This window comes from Oncorhynchus gorbuscha, linkage group LG08, assembly GCF_021184085.1.
Source record: "Oncorhynchus gorbuscha isolate QuinsamMale2020 ecotype Even-year linkage group LG08, OgorEven_v1.0, whole genome shotgun sequence".
NCBI lineage: Eukaryota > Metazoa > Chordata > Actinopteri > Salmoniformes > Salmonidae > Oncorhynchus > Oncorhynchus gorbuscha.
Window position 1 is genome coordinate 4,342,295 of NC_060180.1, and position 27,564 is coordinate 4,369,858.

At 43.9% G+C, this 27,564-nt stretch overlaps 1 protein-coding gene across 1 annotated transcript in view; it reads right to left on the reverse strand.

Moving 5' to 3' along the window:
• Window positions 1-1,581: 1,581 nt before the first annotated feature.
• The window catches only part of LOC124041110 (cell division cycle and apoptosis regulator protein 1-like), a 39,686-nt gene continuing 13,703 nt past the window's right edge, over window positions 1,582-27,564 (reverse strand). The window contains 18 exon segments of the mRNA XM_046358285.1: window positions 1,582-1,740; window positions 3,230-3,308; window positions 8,531-8,736; window positions 9,078-9,278; window positions 9,527-9,647; window positions 12,091-12,308; window positions 14,097-14,280; window positions 14,460-14,798; window positions 14,901-15,092; window positions 15,283-15,471; window positions 16,085-16,168; window positions 17,418-17,628; window positions 18,454-18,620; window positions 18,761-18,874; window positions 23,227-23,452; window positions 23,846-24,122; window positions 24,261-24,450; window positions 27,457-27,564. Coding sequence (XP_046214241.1) covers window positions 1,670-1,740; window positions 3,230-3,308; window positions 8,531-8,736; window positions 9,078-9,278; window positions 9,527-9,647; window positions 12,091-12,308; window positions 14,097-14,280; window positions 14,460-14,798; window positions 14,901-15,092; window positions 15,283-15,471; window positions 16,085-16,168; window positions 17,418-17,628; window positions 18,454-18,620; window positions 18,761-18,874; window positions 23,227-23,452; window positions 23,846-24,122; window positions 24,261-24,450; window positions 27,457-27,564 — 3,177 coding nt within the window. The 3' untranslated portion in view covers window positions 1,582-1,669.

The following is a 27,564-nucleotide window of genomic DNA, read 5'->3' on the forward strand; positions in this document are numbered from 1 at the left end:
ATTGAAATGGACTGATTGTCCACAAACTAGCTTGTGTGTGTGGCCCTTTGATACAGGGGGGTTAAAGAGGGGAGAGGGGCAGAGGCCACAAAGGTACTCTGTCTGAGTCTGGGAATGTGGTTACCTGCATCACTCTGTGGCAGGGGTCTGATTTCACAACACGCACGCATACATGCACGCAGAGAAGCTGGATGTGATGGGGGTATCCCTAGGGGGAATGGGGTTTGTGTGCTACCCATTCAGACCAGGACAGAAGGGACAAAAGCCCTGACAGGCAGTCACATAATATACTGATGGATTTAGGATAGTCATTGTTCCTCTGACTGTTCCCTAGGAAATTACATAGAGCTGTTGAATAAATGGCAACAAAATGTAGACACAAACACAAACAGGTCTATCGTCTTGTTAAAATAAATAAAAATGTCTATCTTCTCGTGACCCACCATGTAAGAAGTACAACTGTTCTAGGCAGGATACAGTCTGTGACTAAAAAGGAGTCAGCTGCAACCCCCCACCAGTGGTCTCTTCCCACCATTTGGGAAACATTTGGTGAAATCCTTCATACAATATGAGCTTATGCAGTACAGAGAGAATTTTCTGAAATCCCAAGCATCTGAAAAGTTTTCTGTGTGTAAATATCTGCGAGATGAAACAAAAAGGTCATAGTAACAGTTAACAGTGGACTCCTGAAATGTTAAGATTCCTGAGAGGTCTGAGGTGACCTTCATGAATGGCGGACAGAGAGAAGTTCAGAAATGTCTCACTGGCTTTCCAGAGAGCTGACCGCTGGCCACACCGACAGGATTGACAGGAAACAATCCTACACGTGTCACTGGATTGTCTATTCCCAGAGGTAGACTTTACCATAGGTTTCCCAAACTTGGCCCTAGCACTACACAGCCGATTCAAATAATCAACCTTATTATTTGAATAAAGTGTATTTATTTATTTATTTAACTAGGCAACCATGTAGTGCCTGGGCAAAAATTAAGAAAGTGCACCGCTGGAGTTTGGGGTTACTCTGCCATAAACAATGAAGCTGAAACCAATGTCTTGTTATGTGTTTTCTGTTACACCTGGAGTCCTGACCTCGAACCTCCAGGACACCATTTCTGATTGATTCATCAAAGGACATGCCTGACACCCAAACTGATATTTCATTTCAGAACGTATTAAAATGGAGGTTAACGAACGGTTGGTTTAAACGTCAGCTGTGTCCTTGTAGTCTTTCCTTTCTAAAGCAGTACTATGGGTCAGGGTGAGCCACTGCAAACTTGCTCACAGGGTTCAAAAGTGGAAAAACATCTATGATTATCTACTGTTGCCTCCTGGTGGTTTATTCAGTCTATTACATTTTTCTAGATTCTAAAATCTCTTAACAGACATCACATGCAGAATTATACACGTATATAATAGTTTAAACACACTTCTAGCCAATAAGCATTTTCCATACGTTTCTACCTTTCATTGCAATATTAATAAGCATTTGTATATCAATGTTAATCAAAATATCTAGTACATGTTTGTTTTTGTTTTTATACACAAAAAGGCTCTAAAAGATACAGGACAAAAAGACAATAAAACAATAAAATGTACCACTTTAATTCTGCAAAGGACAACCAGAGTCAAGATTCAATAGAAAAATTAAATGCACTAGGCTGCTTTGGGCTCATTTCTCAAGTTTTTCTCTCATCCAGGAATTCATCACCACCATCATCATCCCTGTTGCACAACCTTCATCTGAGAAGAGAGGGACAGAATCATAGCTCCTCACAGTTCTACAACAACCCAATAACAGAAAACACAGCACTTCTAGAACATCCAGAATTTTACAACAGAACTCCAGTAGTATTCTCATACGGTTTTAATCTAGAATCAGAACCATTATATCTGTGGTCAAAAGGCAGGACCAGACCTGAGGCTGCATTTCTATTGATGTTAGTGGAGACAGTCAGTTTATGGTTTGGCTATGCATTTACTTCCCTTAACAATAAACAAAAACACTAAACAATCCCAACGTGGACATAACACTTACTACCATGGTCTCACAACTCCTGGGATAAAACAAGCGTGTTACTGGAATAGGCCTCAGAGACTGAGGTTTCATATAAGGAGCTGCATGCAAAACTATGGTCGTATTTATTGGGCACCAAACGGAAGCAACCGGGCAGATAATATCTGAACATGTACAATAAGAATCTCATTCTCGTGTTCCGTTTCAAAACGCTTTGCTACGTTGTTCCTGTTAAGAGAGAAGAGGAACATGTGATAAAGCAATTCTGTTGACTCATCAAAAACAGTTTCTTCAAGGTCCTAATCCCTGAAACCTCCCCTTCAAATATCAGTTTATTTTAAATATATTTCTTAGGAATCCACTTGAACATAAATAACACCATTATTGCTAATTAGAAGTACGTACAACCAGGGTTCTCCCCTAAGAATGTAAGAGGGGTGCTGTGATACCTTGTAGACTGTTTGCTCCATTATGTAAATTATCTTTATTTGTTGTAATTTAAGCCAATTTTCTCTCTCTCTCTTGATTACAGAAAATGGCAGTTCGAGGTGTTAAAAAAAAGCAAAAATCTGCCCCCCCGCCACCATACTCAGCAGTACAACCTTGTTCAAAAATCCCAGAGAGTACCCTGTACAAGTCACACATACTGGGATCAACATTGTGGTACTATTTGGGCAAGGCAATGAACGGGTAATACAGAATAAAACAAAACATTCAAATGATCATCATCAATTGAGGAAGCGACTGAAATCTAAAACTAATACCGTAAACAAAGAAGCACTTCACAATGCCATGCACACAATTTCTAACAAAAATCTTTTTTTTTAAATACCACTTTTAGAATGCATTATAATAACAGAGAATCAAACTGTAATTGATATCAAAACAATTAAACATATTTCTTATTTTCAGGTGAAAACAGTGAGGTTACATGAAAACATTAGAACCAATTAAGTGAATGCCTGTCCCAAATGGAACTATATTCCCTATATAGTACACTACTTTGACTAGAGCCCTATAGGTTCCAATCAAAAGCAATTAAATACAAAAAGAATAGAATGCCATTTAGGATTCAAACAATGAGAATCTATACATGGTCCTGGTGGGGGAAAACAACAACCATGGGTCCAAATGAAACTCAATCAAATGATGCTTGTTTTTAGCGCATATTTACAAGGTTGGTAAGAAACGTGTCCGATTAGACAACTCACTCACTGTCCAACTCCTTCATTAATTCATCTGAACCATTGGTTGTTTGGGATATTTGGTCAGGGGTGGCTTCTGTGGGAACCTCCTGGAATGAGAGAAACAAGAATTCCTCAGTTCATTTCAACATACAAAAACACAACAGCATTTGGCGGCATTGGACAAGCTAATGATTTCATTATGAAAAGTCCACATTATAGCTGTACTGCTTATCAATGCATTATGTAACAGTGAAGCTTCGAACTTGTCGACTTTTGTCTCATCAAACAGCTGATTATATCACAAATCCTTTATCACAAAAACATTACCATAGAGGACCACTTTGGAAACTAGTGTTTTAATTAATATATAATATACAAACTACACTGAACAAAATGCAACATGTAGTGCTGGTACCATGTTTCATGAGCTGGAATAAAAGATCCCAGACATTATCCACAGATAAAAAAGCTTATTTCGCTCAAATTCTGTGCACAAATTTGTTTATATCCCTGTTAGTAAGAATTTCTCCTTTGCCAAGATTATCCATCCACCTGACAGGTGTGGCATATCAAGAAGCTGATTAAATAACATGATCATTACACAGGTGCACTTTGTGCTAGGGACAATAAATGGCCACTAAAATGTGCAATTTTGTCACAACACAATGCCACAGATGTCCCAAGTTGAGGGAACGTGCAATTAGAATGCAGACTGCAGGAATGTCCACCAGAGCTGTTGCCAGAGAATTGAATGTTTATTTCTCTACTATATACCACCTCCAACATTGTTTTAGAGTATTTGGCAAAATGTTCAGGCCTCACACCCATAGACCATATGTATGGCGTCGAGTGGGCAAGTAGTTTGCTGATGTTAATGTTGTGAACAGAGCGCCCCATGGTAGCGGTGGGGTTATGGTTTTGGCAGGCATAAGCTACAGAACAACGAACCCAATTGCATTTTATTGATGGCAATTTGAATGTACAGAGATACTGTGATGAGATCCTGAGGCCCATTTTTTTGTAAAGGTTTCTGTTATCAACAGATGCATATCTGTATTCCCAGTCATGTGAAATCCATAGATTAGGGCCTAATGAACTCATTTCAATTGACTGTTTTATATGAACTGTAACTCTGTCAAATCTTTGAAATTTTTGTATGTTGCCTTTACATTTTTGTTCAATATTACATCTTGCTGTATATGTTTTTACCCAAATAAACCTAATTCAAGATCCGCAGAACGTAACTCGAAATGTAATGCAAATCTCCCATTAACAACTAACCAAATGCAGAAACTGTAAGGTTCTTTATTTCTCTCTTTTACGTAACAAATAATTAAAACCATTTAAAACCAAAATAAACATTTGCCACATGCACGTAACAAATTTAAAATTAAAAACCATTTAAAACCAAAATAAACATTTACTGCCACAAACCCTGTGTAGACTTTACTGATTACAAACAACCAACAGTGTAGACTTTACTGTGAAATGCTTCCTTACAAACCCTTAACCAACAGTGTAGACTTTAAAATGCTTCCTTACAAACCCTTAACCAACAGTGTAGACTTTACTGTGAAATGCTTCCTTACAAACCCTTAACCAACAGTGTAGACTTTACTGTGAAATGCTTCCTTACAAACCCTTAACCAACAGTGTAGACTTTACTGTGAAATGCTTCCTTACAAACCCTTAACCAACAGTGTAGACTTTACTGTGAAATGCTTCCTTACAAACCCTTAACCAACAGCGTAGACTTTACTGTGAAATGCTTCCTTACAAACCCTTAACCAACAGCGTAGACTTTACTGTGAAATGCTTCCTTACAAACCCTTAACCAACAGCGTAGACTTTACTGTGAAATGCTTCCTTACAAACCCTTAACCAACAGCGTAGACTTTACTGTGAAATGCTTCCTTACAAACCCTTAACCAACAGCGTAGACTTTACTGTGAAATGCTTCCTTACAAACCCTTAACCAACAGTGTAGTTCAAGAAGAAGAGAATATTTAGCATGTAAGCTAAAATTAAAAGAAATAATAAGTCAGAAATAAGAATAACAAGCCTATAGACAGGGGGCACCGGTACAGGCTAGTTGAGGTAATCTGTACATGTAGGTGGGGGCGAAGTGACTATGCATAGGTAACAAACAAACAGCGAGTTTGAACGGGCAATACAGAACAACAGCAAGTTGCAGCAGTGCACAAGAGGGGGGGGGGGGGGTCATTGTAAATTGTCCGGTGGCGATTTTTATCAATTGTTCAGCAGTCTAATAGCTTGGTGGTAGAAGTTGTTGAGGAGCCTTTTGGTCCTAAATATAACTTGGGTGACTGGAGTCTCTGCCAATTTTATGGTCTTTCCTCTGACACCGCCTATTATATAGGTCCTGGACTGCAGGAAGCTTGGCCCCAGTGATGTAATGGGCCGTTCTCGCACTACTCTCTGTAGCACTTTACAGTCAGATGTCGAGCAGTTGTCATACGGTGATGCAACTGGTCAGGATGTTCTCGATGGTGCAGCTGTAGAACCTTTTGAGGATCTGGGGACACATGCCAAATCTTTCCCTGATGGGGAAAAGATTTTGTCGTGCCCTCTTCACGACTGTCTTGGTATGTTTGGACCATGATAGTTCGTTGGTAAGGCGAACTCCAAGGAACTTGAAACTCTTGACCAAGACTCCACTACAGCCCCGTCAATGTTAATGGGGGCCTGTTCGGCCCGCCTTTTCCTGTAGTCCACAATCAGCTCCTTTGTCTTGCCCACATTGAGGGAGAGGTTGTTGTCCTGGCACCAGCCTGCCAGTTCTCTGACCTCCTCCCTATAGGCCATATCGTCGTTGATAAGGCAGGCCTAACACTGTTGTCGTCAGCAAACTTGATGGTGCTGGAGTCATGTTTGGCCACGCAGTCATGGGTGAACAGGGAATACAGGAGGGGACTAAGTACACACTCCAGTGTTAAGGATTAGCGTGGTACACGTGTTGTTGCCTACTCTTAACACCTGGGGGCTGGATCCAGTTGCAGAGGGAGGTGTTTAGTCCCAGAGTCCTTAGCTTAGTGATGAGCTTTGTGGGCAATATGGTGTTGAACGCTGAGCTGTAGTCGATGAACAGCATTCTCACATAGGTATTCCTTTTGTTCAAGTGAGAAAGGGTGGTGTGGAGTGCAATTGAGATTGTGTCATCTGTGGATCTGTTGGGGCGGTATGCGAATTGGACTGGGTGTAGGGTGTCCAGGAGAATGCTGTTGATGTGAGCCATGACCAGCCTTTCAAAGCACTTCATGGCTACCAATATGAGTGCCACAGGGCGGTAATCATTTAGGCAGGTTAGCTTTGGGCACAGGGACTATGGTGGTCTGCTTGAAACATGTAGGTATTACAGACTCGGTCAGGGAGAGGTTGAAAATGTCAGTGAAGCCACTTGACAGTTGGTCCGTGCATGCTTTGAGTACACGTCCTGGTAATCTGTCTGGCCCAGCGGCTTTGTGAATGTTGACCTGTTTAAAGGTTTTGTTCACATCGGCCATCGAGAGCGTTATCACACAGTTATCCAGAACAGCTGGTGCTCTCATTCATGCTTCAGGTGTTGCTTGCCTCAAAGCGAGCATAAAAAGGTATTTTGCTTGTCTGGTAGTCTCGCGTCACTGGGCATTTTGCATCTGGGTTTCCCTTCGTAGTCCGTAATAGTTTTCAAGCTCTGCCACATCTGACGCGTGTCAGAGCAGGTGTAGTAGGATTCAATCTTAATCCTGTATTGACGCTTTGCTTGTTTGATGGTTCGTCTGAGGGCATAGCGGGATTTCTTATAAGTGCTCGGATTAGTCTCCCGCTCCTTGAAAGTGGCAGCTCCAGCCTTTAGCTCGATGCGGATGTTGCCTGTAATCCATGGCTTCTGTTTGGGATGTATGTACAGTCCCTGAGGGGGGGGCATCATCGATCCACTTATTAATAAAGCAAAACAGTCCAGCAGTGTAGCATCTGCGTCATCAGACCACTTCCGTGTTGAACAAGTCAAAGCAAGTCACTACTTCCTGCTTTGGTTTTTGCTTGTAAGCTGGAATCAAGAGGATAGAACTGTGGTCAGACTTGCCAAATGGAGGGTGGGGGGAGAGCTTTGTATGCATCTCTGTGTGTGGAGTAAAGGTGGTCTAGGATTTATTTTCCCCAGGTTGCACATGTGACATGCTGGTAAAAAAATTCTAGAACTGATTTAAGTTAGCCTGCATTAACCTCTTCAGTCGACCCTCTACTTTTTCGAACATTGTTAAAAATCGTGCAACATTTCAGCGCCCTGCTACTCATGCCAGGAATATAGTATATGCATATGATTAGTATGTGTGGATAGAAAACACTCAGACGTTTATAAAACTGGTTAAATCACGGCTGTGACTTTAACAGAACGTGCGTTTCATTGAAAAGTGCAGGAAAATCTGATCACTGAAAGTGGAAAAATATATCCATCCGCCGATTCAACCCATTGTTATGGGCGAAAGACATTAAATAGGGCTGAGGTTGCAGTACCTACAGCTTCCACACGATGTCAACAGTCTTGTCATTTGCCAATTCTTTGTTTCTTGGTCAAACGAACAAGAGACAGGCTTTTTCTTCAGGTCTCCGACCGGATATTTTGGTTGAGAAATAAACGGACAGTATTTCAAGACGGACCCCTATAGAAAACACTTTGTCTCGTGATTAATTTGATCGCTTATTAACGTTTACTAATACCTAAAGTTGCATTACAAAAGTATTTCGAAGTGTTTTGTGAAAGTTTATCGTCGACTTTTTGAATTTAAAAAAATGACGTTACAAGACGCTATTTTTTTCCGTTTATCACACAGTCTTCATAGATCGATATCTAGGCTATATATGGACAGATTTAATCGGAAAAAAGACCCAATAGTGATTATGGGACATCTAGGAGTGCCAACAAAGAAGATGGTCAAAGGTAATGAATGTTTTATATTTTATTTGTGCAGTTTGTGTAGCACCGACTATGCTAATTATTTTGTTTACGTCCCCTGCGGGTCTTTTGGGGTGTTACATGCTATCAGATAATAGCTTCTCATGCTTTCGCCGAAAAGCATTTTAAAAATCTGACTTGTTGCCTGGATTCACAACGAGTGTAGCTTTAATGCAATACCCTGCATGTGTATTTTAATGAACGTTTGAGTTTTAACTAATACTATTAGCATTTAGCGTAGCGCATTTGCATTTCCAGAGCTCTAGATGGGACGCCTGCGTGCCAGGTAGGAGCAAGAGGTTAAAGTCCCTGGCCACTAGGAGCGCCGCTCATGTCTACAAATAAATCAGTCAACCAGTCAATCAATCGTACCTTCTTGAGGACTCCCTGAAGTTCATTCATGGCATTGCCCAGGTTGTTAAGTGTCTTGCTAAGCTGGTTGTGGTAGACCGTGTTCTGTTCCTCTGTGGTCCTGAGGTTGTTCTCTGTCTGGCCCAGGGTTCCCTTCACCTCCTCCAGATCTTTAGACAGGACTCTATTAGCAGATACCAGCTGGAGGATCTGCTTGGTGTCCTCGACTGGAACACACACACAAATTCATGAGAAAATGTATTTAAAATCTCAATGTCTAGGCTTACTTCAAATTCAAGAACCTTATGCATTGTCAATGTTTATTTAAATTTCAAGACATTCCTACAAGAGGTTTTCCGAGAGCGAGTGAGCAAGCGAGAGAAAGGAGTAGTATTGCCACCACCTTGAATAAAGGAGCAAAATGCTGTACTTCTAGTTGAACTACTACAAATATCAGGTCTGAATCCTAACTTAAGACACACTACTGACGTCAATAAGGGAGTTGATTAAAGTCTGAATTTTGTGTTTTTAAGTTGGGATTGTGTTGGAGATAAGTGGATTGTCCTACCCATTTTGGAGTCCTGCACCATTAGTTTCTGCTCAATCTCCTCCCTGGCCTTCTCACTCTTGTCCAGTTTCTGCATCATGCTGCCCACATCTACCATGGCTCCATTATACACTATCAGACTGCTGCCTCCTCCTGACTCACTAGCCTCTGCTAGCGCTGCCTGGCCACGAGAGACAAACATGGGCAGCAACGCACGGTTACCTGAGGGAGGGGAGAAATAGGGAAAACAAGGGGAGAGGTAGAAAGGAAGAGAGAGAGGTGGAGGGAAAGAGTTGAAAGTGTAGGACTCAAAATAAACCACACTCTGTAAGTTCTTACTATGTTAGATATTCACCTAAATCACTGGTGAAGGAATAGATTATTCTGTTCAACATTAGTGAAGCTTTAAAATGCTTTGAGACGAGTCATAAAGAGAACTATTATCCCACTCCAGTGTCTCCTTCACTCACCTAGCAGGTTGTCCAGCAGGCCTTCACTGAAGGAAGGAGTCGCCTCGTCTTTAGCTGCGTCTGTTAGTTTACGGTAGTAACACGACTCTCTTACCACTGGCTTGTTCAACAACTTCTTTACCTGCAAATTAATCAACATTATAAAAAGGGCTAACTAATTATCACTTGCATATATTGTGACAAATATATTTTAAAGAAGGGTAAGACTGGCGTGTGTAACCTTCAGCTCTAGACAGGTATAAGCCCCTGTCTGTGTGTGTGTGTGTGTGTGTGTGTGTGTGTGTGTGTGTGTGTGTGTGTGTGTGTGTGTGTGTGTGTGTGTGTGTGTGTGTGTGTGTGTGTGTGTGTGTGTGTGTGTGTGTGTGTGTGTGTGTGTGTGTACCTGAGCTCTGGACAGATGTAACCCCAGTGTGTGTGTGATATATATACACACTGCTCAAAAAACTAAAGGGAACACAAACAACACAATGTAACTCCAAGTCAATCACACTTCTGTGAAATCAAACTGTCCACTTAGGAAGCAACACTGATTGACAATAAATGTCACATGCTGTTGTGCAAATGGAATAGACAACAGGTGGAAATTATAGGCAATTAGCAAGACACCCCCAATAAAGGAGTGGTTCTGCAGGTGGGACCACAGACCACTTCTCAGTTCCTATGCTTCCTGGCTGATGTTTTGGTCACTTTTGAATGCTGGCGGTGCTTTCACTCTAGTGGTAGCATGAGACGGAGTCTACAACCCACACAAGTGGCTCAGGTAGTGCAGCTCATCCAGGATGGCGCTTCAATGCGAGCTGTGGCAAGAAGGTTTGCTGTGTCTGTCAGCGTAGTGTCCAGAGCATGGAGGCGCTACCAGGAGACAGGCCAGTACATCAGGAGACGTGGAGGAGGCCGTAGGAGGGCAACAACCCAGCAGCAGGACCGCTACCTCCGCCTTTGTGCAAGGAGGAGAAGGAAGAGCACTGCCAGAGCCCTGCAAAATGACCCCCAGCAGGCCACAAATGTGCATGTGTCTGCTCAAACGGTCAGAAACAGACTCCATGAGGGTGGTATAAGGGCCCGACGTCCACAAGTGGGGGTTGTGCTTACAGCCCAACACCATGCAGGACGTTTGGTATTTGCCAGAGAACACCAAGATTGGCAAATTCGCAACTGGCGCTCTTCACAGATGAAAGCAGGTTCACACTGAGCACATGTGACAGACGTGACAGTCTGGAGACGCCGTGGAGAACGTTCTGCTGCCTGCAACATCCTCCAGCATGACCGGTTTGGAGGTGGGTCAGTCATGGTGTGGGGTGGCATTTCTTTGGGGGGCCGCACAGCCCTCCATGTGCTCGCCAGAGGTATCCTGACTGCCAGTAGGTACCGAGATGAGATCCTCAGACCCCTTGTGAGACCATATGCTGGTATGGTTGGCCCTGGGTTCCTTCTAATGCAAGACAACGCTAGACCTCATGTGGCTGGAGTGTGTCAGCAGTTCCTGCAAGAGGAAGGCATTGATGCTATGGACTGGCCCGCCCGTTCCCCAGACCTGAATCCAATTGAGCACATCTGGGACATCATGTCTCGCTCCATCCACCAACGCCACTGTCCAGGAGTTGGTGGATGCTGTAGTCCAGGTCTGGGAGGAGATCCCTCAGGAGACCATCCGCCACCTGATCAGGAGCATGCCCAGGCATTGTAGGGAGGTCATACAGGCACGTGGAGGACACACACACTACTGAGCCTCATTTTGACTTGTTTACATTTACATTTAAGTCATTTAGCAGACGCTCTTATCCAGAGCGACTTACAAATTGGTGCTGATGTAATGTTTTAAGGACATTACATCAAAGTTGGATCAGCCTGTAGTGTGGTTTTCCACTTTAATTTTGAGTGTGACTCCAAATCTAGTGACTCCAAATCCAGATAAATTTGATTTCCATTGATAATTTGTGGGATTTATTTGTCAGCACATTCAACTATGTTAAGAAAATTTAATTTAATTTAAATTTAATATTTAATAAGAATATTTCATTAATTCAGTTCTAGGATTTGTGTTATTTTAGTGTTCCCTTTATTTTTTTGAGCAGTGTATATACCTGGGCTCTGGACAGATGTAACCCCAGTGTGTGTATATACCTGGGCTCTGGACAGATGTAACCCCAGTGTGTGTATATACCTGGGCTCTGGACAGATGTAACCCCAGTGTGTGTATATACCTGGGCTCTGGACAGATGTAACCCCAGTGTGTGTATATACCTGGGCTCTGGACAGATGTAACCCCAGTGTGTGTATATACCTGGGCTCTGGACAGATGTAACCCCAGTGTGTGTATATACCTGGGCTCTGGACAGATGTAACCCCAGTGTGTGTATATACCTGGGCTCTGGACAGATGTAACCCCAGTGTGTGTATATACCTGGGCTCTGGACAGATGTAACCCCAGTGTGTGTATATACCTGGGCTCTGGACAGATGTAACCCCAGTGTGTGTATATACCTGGGCTCTGGACAGATGTAACCCCAGTGTGTGTATATACCTGGGCTCTGGACAGATGTAACCCCAGTGTGTGTATATACCTGGGCTCTAGACAGATGTAACCCCAGAGTGTACATGATGTCCTCTAGGTCTTTCTCCAGTAGGTATCCACAGTGGCTCTGGTCAAAGTAGACAAAGGCCATGAGCAGGTCCTTGTTGTAGGTCACCATCTGCTTCTTCTCCTTGTCTTTAGAGGACCCCTCTTTGGACTTCCTGTCGTCTCTCCTGTCCCTGTCGTTAGAGTCCTCATCGTCTTTATCTGAGAGAGGACAGGAGAGGAGCACGTCAGTGCAGAATGAGAGGAGAGGAGCACGTCAGTGCAGAATGAGAGGACAGGAGAGGAGCGCGTCAGTGCAGAATGAGAGGACAGGAGAGGAGCACGTCAGTGCAGAATGAGAGGACAGGAGAGGAGCACGTCAGTGCAGAATGAGAGGACAGGAGAGGAGCACGTCAGTGCAGAATGAGAGGACAGGAGAGGAGCGCGTCAGTGCAGAATGAGAGGACAGGAGAGGAGCGCGTCAGTGCAGAATGAGAGGACAGGAGAGGAGCACGTCCGTGCAGAATGAGAGGACAGGAGAGGAGCTCGTCCGTGCAGAATGAGAGGACAGGAGAGGAGCGCGTCAGTGCAGAATGAGAGGACAGGAGAGGAGCGCGTCAGTGCAGAATGAGAGGACAGGAGAGGAGCGCGTCAGTGCAGAATGAGAGGACAGGAGAGGAGCGCGTCAGTGCAGAATGAGAGGACAGGAGAGGAGCACGTCAGTGCAGAATGAGAGGACAGGAGAGGAGCACGTCAGTGCAGAATGAGAGGAGAGGAGCACGTCAGTGCAGAATGAGAGGAGAGGAGCACGTCAGTGCAGAATGAGAGGAGAGGAGCACGTCAGTGCAGAATGAGAGGAGAGGAGCACGTCAGTGCAGAATGAGAGGAGAGGAGCACGTCAGTGCAGAATGAGAGGACAGGAGAGGAGCACGTCAGTGCAGAATGAGAGGACAGGAGAGGAGCACGTCAGTGCAGAATGAGAGGACAGGAGAGGAGCACGTCAGTGCAGAATGAGAGGACAGGAGAGGAGCACGTCAGTGCAGAATGAGAGGACAGGAGAGGAGCACGTCAGTGCAGAATGAGAGGACAGGAGAGGAGCACGTCAGTGCAGAATGAGAGGACAGGAGCACGTCAGTGCAGAATGAGAGGAGAGGAGCACGTCAGTGCAGAATGAGAGGAGAGGAGAGGAGCACGTCAGTGCAGAATGAGAGGAGAGGAGAGGAGCGCGTCAGTGCAGAATGAGAGGACAGGAGAGGAGCGCGTCAGTGCAGAATGAGAGGACAGGAGAGGAGCGCGTCAGTGCAGAATGAGAGGAGAGGAGCACGTCAGTGCAGAATGAGAGGACAGGAGAGGAGCGCGTCAGTGCAGAATGAGAGGACAGGAGAGGAGCGCGTCAGTGCAGAATGAGAGGACAGGAGAGGAGCGCGTCAGTGCAGAATGAGAGGAGAGGAAAGTGTCAGTGCAGGATGAGAAGACAGGAGGATGAGAGGAGACAGGAAAGTGCAGTGAGAGACAGGAAAGTGTCAGTGCAGAATGAGAGGAGAGGAAAGTGTCAGTGCAGGATGAGAAGACAGGAAAGTGTCAGTGCAGGATGAGAAGACAGGAAAGTGTCAGTGCAGAATGAGAGGAGAGGAAAGTGTCAGTGCAGGATGAGAAGACAGGAAAGTGTCAGTGCAGGATGAGAAGACAGGAAAGTGTCAGTGCAGGATGAGAAGACAGGAAAGTGTCAGTGCAGGATGAGAAGACAGGAAAGTGTCAGTGCAGGATGAGAAGACAGGAAAGTGTCAGTGCAGGATGATGAGAGGAGAGAAGACAGGAAAGTGTCAGTGCAGGATGAGAAGACAGGAAAGTGTCAGTGCAGGATGAGAAGACAGGAAAGTGTCAGTGCAGGATGAGAAGACAGGAAAGTGTCAGTGCAGGATGAGAAGACAGGAAAGTGTCAGTGCAGAATGAGAGGAGAGGAAAGGATTGTGTCAGTGGAGAATGAGAGGACAGGATTATCAGGTGTACCATCTTCATCGTCGTCGTCTTCGGCCTCAAGAGGGTCGTACTCCTCAGCATTGGTGTTGCTGCTCTCATCCTCCTCCTTCTCCTCTATAGACTCCTCCTTTTTCAGCACCTCCTTCTCTTCCTTCTCACCCTCCTTCTCACCCCCCTCCTCGCCCTCCTTCTCGCCCTCCTCCTCGCCCTCCTTCTGGGTTAGGAAAAGACATAACAGGAACAAGTTAGAACAAGCAGACCGTTTGAAAATCCAAGCATTTGAATCATGGTGTAAACTTGTATTTTAAGTAAGCTACAATGTAAACTGCTTCATGATCTAGTAAAACTGTCAATATGACTACAATTCATCTTCAAGAGCTATGAGCCACCCACCTTCCTCTCCTGTTCCTCTTCCTTTGCCTTCTTCATCGCCGGCTCTCCGTTCTCCTCCTCGCCTTTCTTCACTTCCCCCTTCTGCCCCGCCTCTTTCTGCCCCGCCTCTTTCTGCCCCGCCTCTTTCTGCCCCGCCTCTTTCTGCCCCGCCTCTTTCTGCCCCGCCTCTTTCTGCCCCGCCTCTTTCTGCCCCGCCTCTTTCTGCCCCGCCTCTTTCTTGGCCTTCACCTTCTTGTCTTTCTTGTCATCCTTGCAGGGCACAGAGGCCAGGGCCTTGAAAATCCTGTAGCCAAAGTCTCTCTGTAGCATCTCATTAAACAGCTCCGCGAACAGAGACACCTGGAGAGAAGAGAAGACAGCAATATTTGATGCAAATCTGTACTTCTAGGCATCTAAATGAGTGTTCAAGTGTGTATGTCCTGAATGTGTGTGTTGTCTCACCTCGAAGGAGTGTTCCTTGTTGTCCTCCAGTCTGTAGTCCAGCAGCACGCTCAGAGACATGACGCTGCAGTCAAACTTTCCGCTCTTGGCCGCCCAGTTGGGGTGAACGATGATGGTGGGCTCATCTGGCAGGACGTACCGCTTCTCTCTGCGCTGGCGCTCCAACTCCTCCTGCTTCTTCCTTTCCTCCTCCTGATGGACAGACAGACAGAGGGAAGGAGAATCAGAAACAAGTAATCAGTCGATCCATTCTAGTAAACCAGCCATAGTGATGCTGTTGGTGTGTTAACTGTAGCTGTGCATTAAAAGCATACCTCTGTCCAGCTTTTGTGCTTCTGTCTATAAGTACATACACTAGCCGAAGTGCCCAAACCTCCTGTACCTCTCTGTCCTCCTCCATAAGTTGAGGCGCCTCCTCCTCCGGGGCCTGGCTCTCCGGTAACTCGGGCTCCTTGGCCTCCTCCACCTGCTCTTCCACCTTCAACTGCTTGGTGAGACGGGCAATCAGCTGGGACTTTAACCCCTTAGAGCTCAGGGAGCGGGACTCTAACTCCTTACGAAGGTCATTCACCTACAGCAGAGAGAGGTGGTTGGTCAGTTCAACATTAAGCATTATGAACTTGCCCATTTACAATGTCTCTTGCATATGGATTGGATATACAATGTGATTCAAACTATTTTGTGCTGAACAAACGTTGCAAGTGAGCAGTATGCAGATTGCGGAAGCCACTTCTTTTGTATCACTTTACGACGCAGCAACACGTCGGTCAACACGCCAACACAGGAATGAGCCACACAATACATAAGTGCATTACAAAAAAATATATGCACACCAGGAAACTTCCTGTGGAGAAGCTAATTATATACAGGAATGTACCGTCATGACTTGTGATTAGTCTATTGTTAAGATGGTTGTGGAGTTGCTTGGCTAGAGAGATGAGGATGTGGGTCCTGCCTCTGACTCGCTAGCAGTGCCAAGGTTATGGTATTTCCTGCAGTGATCATCACCATACACATACAAAAAACATGTAGACTATGTACTCACTCTAATGTAAATCTCTTTAAATAGAAATATCTGCTAGGTGTCTTTGAAAGTCAAAGTAATTCACTTTGTATTGACTGAGTAATATTCAGTCATTTCTCAAGTATAGGCTATTCAACAATCAAATACTTGAGAACCCTACCTTCATTGATTTCGGATCAAGCTTAGCCCAGTGTGTCGGAGTGGTCACCTCCTTCGAATCTTCTTCATCCTTCTCCTCTTCCTCCTTTGAGAAAGAACCATCCAACCGAGACAGAAAGAAAGAAAGAGAGGGACAGCAAACCATTAAATCACCACCGTTTTAAGTAGTAAAAAAAAAAAAAAAGTTGATCCGTGCAAGAAGCAAGGTTCACATCCTGTGTCTCTGATAGTTTCTCTGGTCCTAGTGAGTAGCTCTGGGATGATAAAGTAGTCCTCTGCTACTGCAGGGTGGGTAGGTAGGTAACACAGGGATACCACCCTCTAGTTCTATATAATAAAACCTTTATCAAACCAACGGAAAACCAATGCCCCCGCCCCCCAGCGGCCAATCAATCACGTTCTGTGGAACACAAAAAGGTAAATCAATGACAGTGGGTTCCAAAGGGGGTGTGGTCTGTGTAGTGGAAGCTTCATCAGGTTCAACTCAAAGCTGGTGCCCCCAAACTCAGTGTGTAGCTTAACAGTCTGTATGGAGTTCCCTAGCTAGCTATCCTAATCAAACATGGATTCTGATTAGGGATAGTTCTGGATTCTGCATTCTTTTGGTTCAGTTTAGGTTCTAGAACATCATAGAAAACCTTATGTCAAACCAACTGCCCTGGAACAAACCAAGCTCTAGATACAGTCCAATCAAAAACAGGGACAGACAAGAGACAGAACTTAGGGGAGGGGATTTTCTCTCCTTTCGAATTCAGCAGATATTGAAGTTAACAAATTATTATAAAAAGGAAACAAAATCTAGAACATACACACATCAACGCAACTGGCTCTGCAGGTTCCAGTAGAATCCTCAGTAATTCCAAGCAAAGAATCAAATGTCATTTTATCCACCCCACTTGCAAGTAGACAATTCCAAGCAGGGTCATTTTTGATTAAATGTGATAATAACACAAGCAAATTAAAACTTAAGCTATATCCAGTTTGGTACCCAATTATGAGACATTTCTAGAGCTGGAAGCTGATTGGCCAGTTGCGGCGGTATCGATCAGATACAACCTAGTCTCCTTCCACTGTGTGTCTGCCGAGTGTGAGGGCAGGGAGGAGTGTAGGGCGGGGAGGATAAGGGTAGGAGCAGGTAGCAGGACGGTAGGAGAGGAACTGAACCTAAAGGGGGTATGGTAGTTCAGGATTCTGCCTGCATTGTGTGTATTTAGGTGTGTATAACATATGTAGTGTGTGTATCTGGGGTTGTTGTGTCTAGTGAATATCCTGTGCCTGTGTTGGTCCTGTGAGAAGCAGGGGAAATGAGAAGAAAGGGATTAGCGGTTCAGTGCCTGTTCTCCATCAGCCTCCTTCCTCTCGGCGGACAGCTTCTCAGCCAGCTGCTCCCGGAGTCCCCGCGACAGCCCCTCCCACTCTGAGCGGGTAGGAAGACAATGCCAAACATCCGGGAGAAACAAAACCACTGTCTCCACATGTGCGGGCACTGTCCGCCCCTTGTGAGTCTCCTCAGGGCGATGATAGCGAATCTCTGCAAAACGATACCTGTCGCAAAGGAAGAAGGCGCATTGGAAAGAAACATTCCAGTCAGGGACACACATCTCTTAAAAACAGGGCTAGGGCTAGCCTAGGCTACATTCCCCCAAATGACTTTTGAACTTGTTACAGTATCCCCCCAACACAAAGAACACACAATTAGCGTAACGGAACCCAGTCCGCAGCTCTCCATTGGTTGTCAGGGGTAACGGTGGCCATTTTGGTAAATTTGACAGAAAAACATCACCCCTGGTAACACCCCCAAAACCACCCCAACCCTCGCCTTCAGCCAATTAAAGCTCAGTATTTCTCTGTTGCGACTTCGCGGGGGGGAGTTTTTGAGAGAAGACACAGAATCATAGGACAGGACAGTGAAAGCAAGAAGTTAAATATGTAAGATATTTAACAGAATGAAAGGGGGGGAAAAATCAACACAAAAAGGTTATTGTGGTGTCTTCTGGTCCGGCAGACTGCTCTTTGAGCCACAGAATCAATCACTCATTCATCCGCCCACATAGATATACAAAGATGGAGAAAAGCAGGACGTCATCATACCGTAGCCAACGGGACATATTGCGAAACAAAAAATTATTAAGAGGCAAATCAAATGACAGAATCATAGTCATTAACGTCCAAAAGACAAAACCAACAAAAAAAAGCACCCATTCAAAGTGTCAGATATCGATATTAAGCGTTGGAAGGTGAGAAAACCATCACGGACCGTCACCATTTGTATTTTTTTGGTAATAATATTACCACAGGTCTTGTTACATAGAGAAAAACCACAGAGACAGAAAAGAGAGAAGGGAGGTTGAGGAGAAGAGCAGGACTTACCACTGAGTGCAGAGACTCAGGTCTATGCCTGTGAGGGCCTTACAACAGCGTATGGCTGTCTTTATGAGCACAGCCGGGTCCTTCTCAGGGTCCACTCCATCCAGGGAGGGGGACCAGTGGCCCCCGATGGCCATAGCCTCGTCCTTACCCCGCATCCCCACCAGGAACTGAGAGCGAAATAGAGAGACAGAAGGACAGAGAAATTGGAAAGAGAAACAAGTTTAAAAAAATTTAAAGACGTCTAAGCTATGCAACTTACTCATAACTACTACGTACTGTACGAACCAGTGGTTGACACCTAACTGACCTTGATGAGGCGGGCAGGGTGCTGGAAAGCGTCTCTAAGTTCTTGGGGGTCCTCAGCCAGAGCACAGGACTTATGGTAGAGCTCCTCTAGACTGGGGTTGGCCAGCAACATCACCTATTCAACACAAGACAACAGACAGGACAAGTCATGGTGTGAACGTTTGTGTGTGAAATACCTTATTGCTGTAAGTGGTATTAGGTGTGTGTATCACAGCATAGCGCTGAACAGGTGTGTGTGTCGGGGTTTCCGTTAGCCAGTAATAGCTGGCTTTCGTCCGCATAAAAAAAAGCAGATAAATAAAATTGCTGCCGGTGAATTGTCTGGGAGAAGAAGACTGCTTTATATCCTCTTCATTGATGGAAATACATTTGACTGGTCATGCTTATCGGTCTATAGACACATTTGACTGGTCATGCTTATCAGTCTATAGACACATTTGACTGGTCATGCTTATCGGTCTATAGACACATTTGACTGGTCATGCTTATCGGTCTATACACATTTGCATAATTTAGTGGAATTAAATTGGAGCTTGTGTACAGTATATTGGTTATGCATCTTATTAATCACACTCGTACAGCATACAGATACAGAGCCTTTAGGTGGAAAATCTGTCAGACTGCACAAGAGCTGCTGCTGCATCTTGTGGTGCTTTCAAGACAACTGGGAAATAAATCAAATCATGATGCCAGCGATCTTCAGGTCGGAGCTCTAGAAAGAGGCCCGAGTTCCCGAGTTGGATGACCGTTTACACAGATTTTTCCCAGTAGGATATTGTTTTTCTTTTCTCCAGTTCCCAATTGTCTTGAACACACTAAGGTCACAAGACTTCAGAGTTCTCAGTTGTTTTGAACGTGGCATCAAATGGCAACATAAGGCAAGCTTCAGCGGGTCACACCACTTTGCAATGAGCTGGAAGCAGTATGCAATTAGAAAACATTTAATACATATTATGAGGCATGTCTTACCTTGCTTCAAAGTAGCCTATTAGAGCTCCTCTCTTTCAAATCTAATTTTATTGGTCACATACACATGGTGAGCAGATGTTAATGCGAGTGTAGCCAAATTCTTGTGCTTCTAGTTCCGACCGTGCAGTAATATCTAACAAGTAATCTTAATTTCAAAACAACTACTTTACACACACATGTGTGTAAAGGAATGAATGAGAATATGTACATATAAATATATGGATGACCGATGGCCGTGCGGCATAGGGAAGATGCAGTAGATGGTATAGAGTACAGTATACACAGTTGAAGTCGGAAGTTTACAAACAGAGAAATAGAAGCTGAGGCTATCAGATTGTTAAACCACCACCACCAGCACAGAGGTGGCTGCCTACCTACAGACTTGATATCATTGACCACTTGAATAAATGGAACACTAGTCACTTTAATAATGTTTACATAACTCACATTACTCATCTCATGTAGATGTTGACCGATTAATCGGAATGGGCGATTAATTAGGGTCCATTTAAAGTTTTCATAACAATCTGAAATCGGTATTTTTGGACAATTTTTAAATATTTTTTTACACCTTTATTTAATCTTTATTTAACTAGGCAAGTCAGTTAAGAACACATTCTTATTTTCAATGATGGCCTAGGAACGGTGGGTTAACTGCCTTGTTCAGGGGCAGAATGACATATTTACCTTGTCAGCTCTGGGATTCAATCTTGCAACCTTACAGTTAACTAGTACAACGCTCTAACCACCTGATTACATTGCACTCCACGAGGAGCCTGCCTGTTACGCGAATGCAGTAAGCCAAGGTAAGTTGCTAGCTAGCATTAAACTTATCCTATAAAAAACAATCAATCATAATCACTAGTTAACTACACATGGTTGATGATATTACTAGTTTATCTAGCGTGTCCTGCGTTGCATATAATCGATGCGGTGCGTATCGTTGCTCCAATGTGTACCTAACCATAAACATCAATGCCTTTCTTAAAATCAATACACAGAAGTATATATTTTTAAACCTGCATATTTAGGTAAAATAAATCCAGGTTAGCAGGCAATATTAAGCAGGTGAAATTGTGTCACTTCTCTTTCGTTCATTGCATGCAGAGTCAGGATATATGCAACAGTTTGAGACGCCTAATTTGCCAGAATTTTACATAACATTGAAGGTTGTGCAATGTAACAGCAATATTTAGACTTATGGATGCTAGCCGTTAGATAAAAAAACGGAACGGTTCCATATTTCACTGAAAGAATAAACGTCTTGTTTTCGAGATGATAGTTTCCGGATTCGACTATATTAATGACCTAAGGCTCGTGTTTCTGTGTGTTATGTTATAACTAAGTCTATGATTTGATAGAGCAGTCTGACTGAGCGGTGGTAGACACCAGCAGGCTCGTAAGCATTCATTCAAACAGCACTTTCGTGCATTTGCCAGCAGCTGTTCATGACTTCAAGCCTATCAACTCCCGAGATTAGGCTGGTGTAACCGATGTGAAAGCGTTTCAAACGTCACTCGCTCTGAGACTTGGCGTGGTTGTTCCCCTTGCTCTGCATGGGTAACGCTGCTTCGAGGGTGGCTGTTGTCAATGTGTTCCTGGTTCGAGCCCAGGAAGGAGCAGGGAGAGGGATGGAAGCTATACTGTTACACTGGCAATACTAAAGTGCCTATAAGAACATCCAATAGTCAAAGGTTAATGAAATACAAATGGTATATAGAGAAATAGTTCTATAATTCCTATAATAACTACAACCTAAAACTTCTTACCTGGGAATATTAAAGACTAATGTTAAAAGGAACCACCAGCTTTCATATATTCTGAGCAAGGAACTTAAAATGTTAGCTTTCTTACATAGCAAATATTGCACTTTTACTTTCTTCTCCAACACTTTGTTTTTGCATTATTTAAACCAAATTGAACATGTTTCATTATTTATTTGAGAATAAAATGATTTTATTGATGTATTATATTAAGTTAAAATAAGTGTTCATTCAGTGTTGTTGTAATTGTCATAATTACAAATAAATAAATAAAAATAGGCCGATTAATCGGTATCCAAAGTAAAACTCCTATAATCCTATATCAACATAACCTGAAAGGCCGCTCAGCAAGGAAGAAGCCACTGCTCCAAAACCGCCATAAAAAAAGAGAAGAAATGTCCTCGTCTGATGAAACAAAAATAGAACTGTTTGGCCATAATGACCATCGTTATGTTTGGAGGAAAAAGGGGGAGGCTTGCAAGCCGAAGAACACCATCCCAACCGTGAAGCACAGGGGTGGCAGCATCATGTTGTGGTGGTGCTTTGCTGAAGGAGGGACTGGTGCACTTCAAAAAATAGATGGCAGCATGAGGAAAGAAAATTATGTGGATATATTGAAGCAACATCTCAAGACATCAGTGAGGAAGTTAAAGCTTGATCGCAAATGGGTATTCCAAATGGACAAAGACCCCAAACATAATTCCAAAGTTGTGGCAAAATGGCTTAGGGACAACAAAGTCAAGGTATTGGAGTGGCCATCACAAAGCCCTGTCCTCAATCCTATAGAAAATCTGTGAGCAGAACTGAAAAATGTGTGCGAGCAAGAAGGGCTACAAACCTGGCTCTGTCAGGAGGAACAGGCCAAAATTCACCCAACATATTGTGAGAAGCTTGTGGAAGGCTACATGAAATGTTTAACCCTATAATTTTTACTGGGATTAAATGTCAGGAATTGTGAAAAACTGAGTTTAAATGCATTTGGCTAAGGTGTAAACTTCCGACTCAACTGTACATATGAGATGAGTAATGTAGGGTATGTAAACATTACATTGTTTAAAGTGACTAGTGTTACATTTATTACATCCAATTGTTTATGGATAAGAGCGTCTGCTAAATTACTTAAATGTAAATGTAAATTATTAAAGTGGCTAGAGATTTGAGACAGTATGTTGGCAGCAGCCACTCAATGTTAGTGATGGCTGTTTAACAGTCTGATGGCCTTGAGATGGAAGCCGTTTTTCTTTTTTTTTCTGCCTTTCTAAACGGGTATATTTTCATCTTCGTCACATGAAACCGCTCTCATGTGCAGTGCCCTTTTGACATTGACAGTTTCCCGCTAATTGCATTATTGAACGAACAGTCGCGCTTATGTGTAGAAATAATAGTTTGAAACGTTGTGATCTGTTGCATCAGACTCATTGCTTTTTAACATCTAGTTTTTTAATGTAGCCTAGGCATACTGGCTGGATGAATTTGGGATCTATCATCCCTTAACTGTCCCACAGTCTGTTTGGAATAGGCTACTTCTTTCTCGACAAGCTGACAAATAGATTAGGCAGACTAAACATTTGTACTTTAGTAGATTGACATAGGCTAGTGATGCATGTGTGTCCGTTAAATTTCTCAAATGTCCGGTAAATTAAAATGCTGCCGGTCAAATGTCTGGTGCCACATTTTCCGAACGGAAACCCTGGTGTGTACACTTGCATGCAGCCCGTCTGTGTGTATACCCCACCTTAGCACTGTATGTGTGGTTGGCATCAGGTGGGTCCAGCACAGCAGTGTTCTTGACCAGAGAGTCCACCTCCTTGTGCATGATGTGGAAGTTACAGTAGTTGCCGAACTGGAAGGGTCGTTGAAGGGGGAAGCCATCCACCCAGGTGAACACAGCATTAAAGAAGTCACTGGGGATGTACAGGCTCTGGTAGCGTCTCCTCAGCTCCATCATGTCACAGTTAGAACTGGAGGGGAGAGAAATAGTTCTGTCAGAACAGGGAGAGAAAATAGTACCTTTCTCCCTAATGTACAGTCACTGCAAATGGTTCTAGAATGGACGAAGAGCACCCGGGATCCGCTTCCATGCAGCTACAACACATTGTTTGTTTGATCAATTACCAAATTACCAAACATATTTTATACAAACTCAGTTGACCTCATATGCACTTTCTTTATAACTATCAGAAACAGAATGAAAACTGTAAGAAAGGCCCCTTATATACAGTTCACTAGACACAAAGTTCAATATATACAGTTCACTAGACACAAAGTTCTGAAGTAAACTGACCCCTGACTCAGAGATCGTATCAAATCAAAAGCTGAAAGTGATCAATCATCATAATGCATGGCTGACCCACCCGTCCAGGCTGAACTTGGAGAACTGGACAGTATAGCGAGGCACCACCCTACGAGGGCGGCGGGGGGAGCGGTCACGTCTCGGAGAACGGTCCCTGGAGCGTTTACGTGTGGGAGAGCGCTCTCTGGACCTCCTGCGCTCACGGTCTCTTTCACGACTGCGTTCATCCTTGGTCCTGAGGATGAGTTCAGGGCGGTCGTTGCGGTTGGGGAAGCGGGGGGAAGGGTCCAGGCGCCTGACTGGCTGAGGCATCATCCTCCTTGGGGGCTGGAGCAGACCTCCTGAGAACACATCTAGAGGGATGGGCAAACACACATTAAAAATCCAAATGTGTTTATTTTCTTCAGAAGTAGCAAGCTAGCAACTCAAAGCAAACGCATAGAAGAAACACCAATCATCATCATAGAGCCCCCTACCTTTGGGTGGTGGCTGTGACAGCAGGGGCGGAGGGGGGTTCAGGAGGAGCGGGGCCAGGGAGGCAGCAGAGAACTGGGCCTGGAGCAGGGGAGGGGGGCCCTGGGCCTGTACACTGAAAGTGTTGGGGGGAGGCAGAGACTGGGGCATGTTGGGACCCGGTTTCATCATGTTGGGGCCTCCAGGCTGACTCTGGAGAGGAGGGGAGAGAGGAGAGGTTAGCATTATCCCAGGGCTGTTCCATGACGTATGCTGTTATCAGAGTAAGGTTTTTTTGTTTTGATTTCTTGTCCCAAATAGGGGCTTTTAGTTTAAGAAATGTGCTTCATTATGCATAGAGGACATGCACCAAATGAACCAGAGGTTTGTGCCGCTCCCAACAGGTAACCAGGTGCTAAAGCAAAACAGAACTAGAGGAGTGAGGTTTGGTTAGACATCTTTCAGCCACATTATTTTGGGGGGCGGTGCAGTCATGCAACTGTGTGCTAAAGCAAAACAGAACTAGAGGAGTGAGGTTTGGTTAGACGTCAATGAAGTACAATGACTCAATTCTGTCAAAAAACGAGAAAACTTCTGCCGAAGTAGCATATATTCGGTCAGCATTATCGACAAAGACAAGTTCCATGAAGAAACAAGGCAACAGTAAACATGTTGTCTCCCAGGAATGATGCAGCGCCCTACCCTCCCTCCCTTGGGCAAATTAATGCTATTTTCTAAATGGCGGATATCTACAGCAAGACTCATCATTCACGTTTTGTAAAAATCGGGCCAGTAAGTGTCAGATATAGCATGGGTTAGCAACACATCTCCCTGAGCATGTGTGCCAAATTTCAGCACTCCGAGTCAAATAGATTAAGAGATATAATAATGTGCCCTTTATAGTGCCACCAGGTGGTTGATATGAATATCCTTGCATATGTTGAGTCTTGACAACATGTGTACCAAATTGTGTTACAATACAAATACCCTTGACTGATTTATTATGCCAGAACACACTCACGTGAATGTTTATTGGTTAATAGTGTCCTTCTTGTTTTAGGTACTAGTCTGGAAAATATTGAGGTGAGAGACCTTTGTCCATAGATGTCACATATCAAGTTTTGAGTAGATCAGTCATTCGGTGTCAAAAGTGTAGAGTGTAGTGTAGTGTATTTCTCAAAATACTAAATGGTGGAAAATCCAGAGGCGAATGTATTTATTGTGAGGAAAGGGACCTATGTACCGAATTTCATTGCTTTAGGTCAAGCGGTGTGATGGGGTGTGACCTTTCAAAGTTAGCATTTTCAATCTCTTGTCATAGTGGCACCATCTGGCCAGTCAGTTTACTTTTTTTATATGCCGGATATTTATCGCAAGACTCAAGTTCCATCAAAATCTGCCCAGTGCTGTCTGAGATATTGCGTGTGACTAACATACAAACGAATGTATGGACGGAGACAGATCCACTGTCCCCTCCCCGATTTCATGGTAGGGGACAACTACAAAATGGTCAAGTTATAAAACATCTGTGAGATGTATGGAGAACCTTTCCAATTTTGATAGGTTGTTCCTACCCTGTTCGTATGGTAAAAAAGTCCATATCACGTATAAGTCGCTCTGGATAAGAGCGTCTGCTAAATGACTTAAATGTAAATGTAAAATCATGTATTGATCATAACATTGAGAAGGAAAGGGTTAGAAGCGAAGAAAAAGTGTATCAAAGTGCATTCTGTAAGAAATCCAAGAAATCTTAGTATTTGTTCCTTCAACTACTGTAAAGTCTCAAAATGTAAGAGAAAAACACAAAAAGCATTACTATATCAATGGGACTCTCTCATTAGCCTAAATGAACAATGACAGGACATCTTATGGATAGCACCTTGAAAAAAGCACTCTCCTCCATTGAGAGATTGACGAACGTCACCGTTAGAGAAGCCCAGTGTAAAGAGAAATGTAGATTGGGATTCATTTGTGTTTCTGAAAAATGTTCTGAAAGACAATGGGCTCAAAGAAAATGTATTTCTAATACTATTCAACGATATATCATATGCGCTTTAAAAGATCAGGAAGCCATCCTGGTCCAAAACAACAAATGAATACTCAGAGTGAAGATGGAAGAGAAGAGAGAGATGAGAGAGAACAGAAGGAGAAAAGAAGAACGGGTATCAGAAAGGACAGAAGAGAGAAGAGAGAGAATAGGAGGGGCAGCCCATAGAGAGGTGTGTGAGGCAGGACGAGGGTTACATTTTGTCTGCTGTCCATGCCAACGGGGTGCATGTCTGAGTAGCGCTGATGCATCCCCGGGTCAGCATAGAAGCTGCTTAGCTGTGGGGGAACTGGAGGTAAGGACTGGGGCTGCTGCTGAAGCTAGGAGAGGAGGGTGGAGAACAAAGTGGTTAATAACAGATACACAACCATAGGGCTGGATTCCAATCTGATCACTTTCAAACTTCATTTCTGCACTAATTGAGGCCCCCCCTCTAAGATCAGGGGGTGAATACAGCAATGGTGCCATCTATACTTTAGGCTTACATTACATTTCCATTTGAGAGATTGAGTCAACCAGGGCAGACGGGAAGACAGACAGGGATGCAAACTGGCAAGGGCCCAAAAGTTGACATGGAACATGTAGGTGCAAAGGTGCAAGCAGGACTGTCACTGTGTTCCGTTCATCCTTTATGGCGGTGGAAGTCAGAGGCTGCGTAACAGCGAAGACTAGTCAGACTGGACTGTGCTCTACAGGTGGAATTATAAGATAGTGTATCTACTTCACACGCACTGCGAGCCACTCCAATAATTAAATGTAACAGAAGTAGTTAAATCAATGTCTGCATACTCCAGATTGTCATTACGGCTAAATTACATATTAAAACTGATAGATGCGGACGGAGCGAAAGAATGTTTGAATGTTTGAACTCTGAAATTCTCATTGTAGGGAAGCATTATGTGCTTAGTCAATGATTTCAATATGAGAAACATACAATCCCCACCCACATTTATGTGATTTACCCATCGCCGAAAAGTGACGAGTTTGCATCCCTGAGAGAGCTAATGATCAAATTGGAACCAAACACTGGAAGCACTCAAATTGAGGTGTAAGATGTCACTGGCTAAGGGCCACCAGCATCATGTTCAGTAGGGTGACAAAAGTTTTCTTCAGTTTCACTTCAAGTCTACTGAATGTGACCTAGGTGGCTGTGGAGGCTAGGTGAGGCTCACCGATTGGTTGGCCAGCTGAGGTAAGGTCTGAATGCGCTGGGCATTCCATTTGAAGGGCATGTTGGGGTTATACACGGCCTCCACTAGGACCCTGTCGCCCACCTGGGG